Source organism: Chinchilla lanigera, unplaced genomic scaffold (genome assembly GCF_000276665.1).
Source record: "Chinchilla lanigera isolate Chin_1 unplaced genomic scaffold, ChiLan1.0 scaffold00052, whole genome shotgun sequence".
Classification (NCBI taxonomy): domain Eukaryota; kingdom Metazoa; phylum Chordata; class Mammalia; order Rodentia; family Chinchillidae; genus Chinchilla; species Chinchilla lanigera.
In genome coordinates, this window is record NW_004955453.1 from 9,598,627 (window position 1) to 9,606,443 (window position 7,817).

General features: G+C 35.2%; 1 protein-coding gene across 1 annotated transcript in view; it reads left to right on the forward strand.

Annotated features, from left to right (window-relative positions):
- The window catches only part of Cul3 (cullin 3), a gene marked incomplete in the record, with an annotated part of 83,423 nt that overhangs the window by 52,073 nt on the left and 23,533 nt on the right, over positions 1–7,817 (forward strand). The window contains 3 exon segments of the mRNA XM_013519956.1: positions 1,725–1,885; positions 3,675–3,789; positions 5,535–5,763. Of these exon segments, the coding sequence (XP_013375410.1) occupies positions 1,725–1,885; positions 3,675–3,789; positions 5,535–5,763 (505 nt within the window).

A 7,817-nucleotide genomic window follows, 5' to 3' on the forward strand; every position in this document is an offset into this window, starting at 1 on the left:
AATTAAAATGGTGCTTGTGTCTCTACTAATTCAGTACATTTATGCCAGTTTTTATTGCGTATGTCTGGTTTTATGCTGAAAAGTAAGATAATAGGATGAGAGTATGAAAAGTTTGAGCCTGGAGCTCACAGTGAAAGTAAGGAAGAGATACAGAACTGGTGTGATGCATCGAAAGAAACGGATGCAGTCAGAAGGAAACGTGAAGTTCAAGACCTTGAGGGTGAAAGTGTAAAGTCCAGGAACTCACTGGAGAAATCACCAGTGAAGTTTGAACTCAAATGAAGTTGATGTCAAGATTGGAAAAAGTGGGCTTGTAAGATTATATAAAGTGTAGAAATATGCGCAGTGGAGATGTTAATAGGAGAATAGCTTTTTTTTTTTTTTGCAAGTAGGTACCTACTGCTGCATAAGATGAATGAATGAAGAGAAGGTTGCAGGAATGATGCTTAATGAAGTGAAGGCTGCACACAGACAATCTGAAGTTGTGTGGAAGATTGATCAGTAGCAGCCTAGTTACATTGTTAGTATGGAAAATCTCTGTTAATTGTGTAGTTTGGTCTTGGTTGTGTTGTTTCAAGTTTATATCTAATACGTTATTCCAGAAGGTTCAAAGATCACTGTTTACATTAGTTCTTAACTACTTCTTTGATTACAGATGCCTCCAGGAATGTGCTGAAAGCTATGAGCTCTCTTTCCAGAGTACTTACCTGTAAACAAACACGTAATAATTTCCGGTTGTTAGAGGGTTTGACAGACAAGAAGGGTCTTTGTTAAGAACAAAAAGGAATTACGTGACTAATTCTTTTCTGTGTTGAAAGCATTATGCTTATTTCGTTGTATTTTAGTATATATACGAATTTCAAATTATGCTCTAAATAAGACTTTTATGGCCAGTAATTCTGGATTATCTATGCTCTTTAAAGTGAGATACCATTAATTTTGGTAAGAACTTGAAAGTAAGATGGTTGCCAGTAAGTACTCAGTGTGAAGTGACAGTAACTGTGTTTTAATTATGTGACACTTAATGCTGTTCTCTTGTGTATGCATTAGAGCATTTGATACTTACCAGTAGCAATCAGTGCAAGTCATGGATCTGTATTTCATTCAGCTTTCAATTTTAACTAAAAAGAAATAATCTTCAAGTACAGTATTTAAGAAAGAACCTGACTGAGGCCTGCTATAGCTTTGAGGGAAAGGTACGATGTGCCTTTCTCTTCTTCTTTCTGCTTATTTGCCTCTCTGGGTGTGGCGCTTGCTTTTTTCCCTTTTCTTTCTTGGGTAAATTAGCAACCATCTGTAACCATTATTTGTTTTGGTAGTTATTGCAGAATGTAAAGATTTAATTTTATATAATTTGAGTGATACTGGAGAATTCCATAGAGCTTATGAGAATGTGAAGTGTTTCTCACTTGAGAAACAACTGCTTTTGGAATTTTATTTCTGTGATCGTCGTCGTCCTCATTGCTGCACTGGGAATTAAACGCATGCCAGGGGCCTGGTGCATGCTAGGTAAACACAGTACCACTGAGTTACACCTTCTGCTCTTTTTAGGTTGCGCAGAGTTGAGATCCTCTTGCTTCACCGAGCCTTGCCCTTAGAAGCTGCCATCACAGATGTGTGCCATCACACCCACTGTTTTCATTATTTTTATTGGCAGTCACAAGCATTACTTTTATTTTGGTAAAATGTGCATTCAGGATTATTTTATTTTGTTTTAACTGCAGGACCGTGTATATGTACAGCAAAATAATGTGGAGAATGTCTACAATTTGGGGTTAATTATTTTTCGAGATCAAGTTGTACGTTATGGGTGTATTAGGGATCATCTTCGGCAAACTCTGTTGGATATGATTGCAAGAGAGCGGAAAGGAGAAGTTGTAGACAGGTATATCATTTATCTTTTTACTCCTGTGCGTTGAATTTTCAGTTGTATCTTAAGAACCAATCCATTAGCCGGGGATATAACCCCGCAACACAGTATCTTCCTGGCAAGCACAAGGTCCTGAGTTCAATTCCCAGTACCAACAACAACAAAAAAAGGAACCAATTCATTGTCATAGTTTTTATTAAAATAAATGCTCGGTCCAGCACTTTGTTAAACTCTTCAAAAACTATCAGTTACCTAGAATTGAAGCACACAACTGTTACATTTTTAGAAGAGACTATTGTAAGTGTTGTTTAATGTGCTTTTTCAAAACAAATCAAACGTTAGTCTTAGCTTTTGAGTTCCTCAGCCTGCTTCAGAATTTTGTATTCAAGTAATTCCATCTCGGGCTCCCCCTACCTGGGACCACAGGCAAGCACCACTGTGCCCACCGGGGCTTTTTGTCTAACCTTCATTCTTAAAAGGTTTAAAGGAAAATGTTGAGCATAATAAAAAATGACTGAGAAGTACTATCCTCCTGAGTCATAAGTCCCTAGTCTTAATTTAGTTACAATGTCAGTTTTGTGATGCTCTTGCTGAAATGCCTTGAAACAAGTGAGATTGCTTTCTCTACTTTTCAGAGCACCTGTTAGCTTAAAATTTCTGAAGTTCTTACTGTTTCAGCTTTGCTGCTTGATCAAGACTGCCCAAAAGCCGTTTAGTGCAAAAACTTTTATTGCCCAGAAGCAGCTATGTGTTACTTAGGTCTGGTGGTACAGTCTCCCTTACCTATCTGCATTCTGTCCTCCCTGGCTCTAAATAAACAGCTATTTATCTTAAAAATTTTGTTATGATAGGGTAAGAACAACTTGAGATAAGTAACTATAAGATATACTTTTCAATTAAATTTTTTCTTTTATTAAAAAGTAAAAATTTCATAACAAAATAATAGGGGAATAATAATAGTCAGTACATTGCATATTGCCATCTTCAAACTAGTTACTCAGAGTACAGGATATGGGCACTAAAAAATTCTTCAATTGATGTTAGCATGAACCTTCCCTTTTAGTGAACTGAGAGGTACTAATAGTGTAGCTACCTTGCATTTTTCTCCCTTTTCCCTTCCTTACCCTCCCCCTTCCTAGTTCCTTTTTCCTTTGAAACAGTTACTTCCTATTTCACAATATCTGTTGTACATTCTAGACCTTATTTACTCTTTCAGTTTCTCACATTAGGGAGACAGTATGATGTTTACACATGTGACTGGTTTATTTCATTCATGAGTCTGGTTTCAAGTTGTATCCATTTACATTTACCTATAAAAGTCTCAAGTTTACCCTTCTTTATGGCTGGGTAATACTCGACTGTATAAAAATACCACAACTTTTTTACCCATTCCTTGGTTGATGGGCAGTTGGGTTGTTTCCAAAATTTAGCTATTACAAATTGTGCTGCTATAAACATGGGTGCACATATATCGCTGTGGTATGATGCTCTAATGCTTCTGGGAAGATACCCAGAAGGGCAATAACTGGCTCAAATGGGACCTCTAATCCTAGCTTTTTGAGGAATCTCCATTCCACAGTGAGGATTTCCACAGTGGGTTGCACCAGTGTGCACTTCCTCCAACAGTGGAGAAGTGTTCCTTTTTCCCCACAGCCTGTCCAGCATAATTAAATTTTTCTTAATTCTTGTGATATATATGAATGAGTCACTTCTGGGAGATTGGTCACTTTAGTAAAAGTTAAATGTTCTGAAGGTTTTGAATATTTCTGTGAATCTTTAATCATCAAGGAACTTCTTTTTACAGAGGCGCAATAAGAAATGCTTGTCAGATGTTAATGATTTTAGGTCTTGAAGGAAGATCAGTCTATGAAGAAGATTTTGAGGCTCCTTTTTTGGAAATGTCTGCAGAATTTTTTCAGGTAATCAGTAAAGATGTAAATAAATGATCTTTTAGGATGTGAACATTATTGAATATAGCTATTAATTTGAACATTTTGGCTTTTTGACTGAGGCCCATTGAGGAAGGAAAGGTGCAAAAATAACTCTTTAAGACACCAACTCCACATTCTCACATTCTGCTGAAGGAGCTCAGTGATAACACGTTGAAGAATTTAAAGGTATACATTGTAAAACATGTAAACTTAGAAATATTCTTAACATTTTATTAATGTACCATAAGTTCATAGGCAGCACATCACCAGTGAAACTATGGCTGTGTAGGCTTTTAGTAATAAGAGTTACTTGTAAACATAAGGATATGCATGATTCCATGGTATGTGCCTCATGTTTCCCGTAAAGGTCATTGAGTAGGAAATTATAGGCTAACCCCCAAACAGATTGCTTAAATGAAGGTAAACTAAGGGTAATTTGTAATGAAATGGTGCTAGTAACTGTAACTGATTACTAACAACCATAGGCAGTATTTGTAAGGTAATCAAATTCTTCTTGAAAGTTGCAGCTATTTGAGTATTTTGCAGTAGGAGTTTTGTCAAAGTAGATGTCTTAGTAGAATATTAATTTAAAGTTTTCCTCTAATAGTAGACTTTTTTAAAATATAAAATTGTAACTTAATAGTTTAGTAGGTGATTAATAAGAGCCATTATTACATGTGTATAAAAATGAAACTCAGTGAATTTTATTGCCATTAATCCATAAAGAAACAAAGGATGGACTCGTTGCTTTCTTCTTCATAATCAGTTTCTAGCCCATCAGCAAAACCTTTGTGGCTACACTGGTAAGCCCAGAACACACTTGAATGCTTTATAAGTTAGTAATGCATAGCATGTCTTTCTTATCCAGTATTCCATCAGGTAGTTCTACATGTTTTTGAAAATATTTTTACCATTTCATGGTTTTAATATGCTTCATTGCCAAAGTGTGCTACAGTGACATCTGTACAGGTATATAAACACTTACATACACTTTTTAATAGTGAGTGGAGATAGTCTCATCAAGATTTTTATTTAGTATGTTGACATCTACTTAGGAACTGGATTATTTTTAAGGATTAAAACTACTTTTTTATTAAGAAAATGGGAGTGTTATTTTATATGTAATGTTTATATCAGTATGTCCTAGGTAATTCTTATATATATTCATTATCACTATTATCAAATAGGCTAAAATCAGTTAATGTTTGTAATATAATGGAACTTCTGTAAGGGAGACAAGATTGTTACTTAAAAACACTATTTCTGGGGCTGGGGATTTAGCTCAGTGGCAAAGCCCCTGCCTGGCAAGCGCAAGGTCATGAGTTCGGTTCCCGGTACCAGAGAAAAACCAAAAAAAAAAAAAACACTATTTCTGAAATTTTATTACATATACTCCTTTATATCTGGGAATGGGGTGGCAGGCAGACTATAGTAACCAGCAGGATGCCAGCAAAACTTAAGATACATAATTAATTGCTCTGGTCGTAATTTTATAATGAAACAGAGAAAAATTTCCTATTCTCATTTAGAGTCCCAGGCATCTATCTGGAGTACACTACTTACAGATAATATATCGATTTAGTTTTATGTAGGTAAATTGGAGACTAAAACTGTATAAGTCTGTAATGAGAAATTACACCAAGTCTTGGGTGTCTTTGGCTGATTTTTGAGAAACATAGAAACCCACTTAAAAGCAGAAAGACATTGAAAAAACTCATGTCTCTTAATTACAGATGGAAAGCCAGAAGTTTTTAGCAGAAAACAGTGCTTCAGTATATATAAAGAAAGTAGAAGCTAGAATTAATGAAGAAATAGAGCGGGTGATGCACTGCCTTGACAAATCAACCGAAGAGCCCATTGTAAAAGTGGTTGAGAGGGAACTGATTTCCAAGCACATGAAGACTATAGTAGAAATGGAGAATTCTGGGCTAGTACATATGTTGAAGAATGGAAAGACAGAAGGTAAGTGTTACCAGTGGAAGAGTAATTCAATATTTATTCTCCCCTATCAGTAAGTTTTTATTCTACAATTAGATTTTGAAAGTCAGTTTCAAGAAGTTAGGGTATGTATAATTAATTTGTCACTACTCTTTATACAATGTGATGATGGTTTGCACCTTAAAATGAAAATTTTCAGTATTTCTAGTGACTTGAGTGGGGTTTTCCCTTTGTTTTAAGTTTTCTTCATGTTTTTCCTAATCAAGAAGATAAGAGGTTTATAACCTTGCTGAAGCAAGTGAGCTTCTTAAGCATTCCTATACTTCTGTATACCAGTGTGTTTGGGTTCTTTCTATTGGTATGTACTCAGCTGTAGATTATGTGTATCTTTTTAAAAATCTCGTTTCCATATTTAAATTTGTGTAGAGTTTTGTTTGGGATTTAGTTGTGATAAGGATGCCAAAAACTGCAAACATATTGGTGTTTTCCATATTGATATACTGTATTTAGTTAGTGGATACATTATCATTTTTGAGAGAACTGTAGTGCTTATTATTTATAGCTATTTACTTTTTTTTTTCCCCTAAAAAAGACATGGAAGTGATAAGTAGACTAGAAATTATAAGTAAAACAGCGAAAATCATACCCACTTCATTCTTAGTTTTTGATGCTTTGGATTCAAACTTACCGTTCCAAACCAGAGATATAGTATTAAATAAATAAACGTAATTACCATGTTCTGCTACTTTTTAGGTGAAATCCTGGCAGTAAGCTGCCTACTTACTTTTGGTAAAAGAAAGATATACCATTGTTGGTATCATAGTATACAAGGAGTGAAAAGCTTTTTTTGAAGGAGAATTTTAGAGACAAGGATGCAAGAAAAGTGAGGGCTAAAAGATGTGGTCTGAAGACGGCTTTATCAGTAATTATTTCTAATTGAATCTTTGCTTGTATTTGGAAAGGGTTATATTTCTCTATCGGTTTCTGAAAAGTTGTGTGTAAATCAATTTTTTTATTGAACCAGAGAAACTCGTTTCTAAGGGACTCTGCTGGTACATTATCCTTATAAAAGCAGAAGGCAAAACAGAAAACATAGTGCATTTGTGAGGTTTTCTGAAATAGGGTACTCTTTGATAATTGTCCGCATAGAGGCTTGGCAAACTTTTTTATAAAAGCAGATATTTTAGACTTGAGGGCTGTGTAATGAATTAATCATCCTTGCCATCATAGAAGAAAGTAGCTGTAGAAAAATAACACAAAAGAAAAAACCTGATTTTGTTCTTTTAAAACTTAGTGAGCCCTGAAATTTGAATATCATGTAATTTTCACATCACTAGCTTGTATTTTGTTTGTTTTCCTTTTTTCCACCCACCATTGAAAAATGTGAAAACCATTCTTAATTCATAAGTACTACAAAAGGAGGTGGTATGATGGATTTGACCCTTGGGCTATAATTTGATGACTGCCAACCTAAATGGTCCCTGATGGACTAGGCTTTATGAAGAGCGTTTTCCCCTCTTAGACAAAATGACTGTTGAAAAATTGTCATAATGTACTGTTTAGGTATTGAGTTACTGCTTTCTTACCTGCCTAGGTGTGTGTCAAGAGGGATGATTAAGTGGGCTGGAGATTAGGGCCTGGGAAGTATTTGATAAGGAGATTGTTTCCTGGACATACTTGAATTACAGTATCTCTGGGTTCTACGTGGAGGTGTGTGTTAAACATACTAGGTATATCCAGCAGTGGCAAGAACCTAGTAAGAACATGAATGGAGGAAATAGTAGAATGGTATTTACCACGGTTTTGTTCTGTTTCATACTTAATGTTTTCTGGCTTCAGATTTCCTGACCTCCTAATAGGGACCTAGTTATGAACTGTCTTAATTGTGGTGGCCCCTACTCTTGCACCATAGGCTGAAACTTTTTCAAAAGCACAGTTCCACCATTAAGAAGCCAAATTCTCATAAATCAGAAAGTGAAAAAGTTGCTTACTATGGCAGATAAATTTGCGTTAGTTATTATATGCAGAGAATAGTCTGAAACAGTTCAAATAGTACTTCATTTTTACTGTTTTATTTT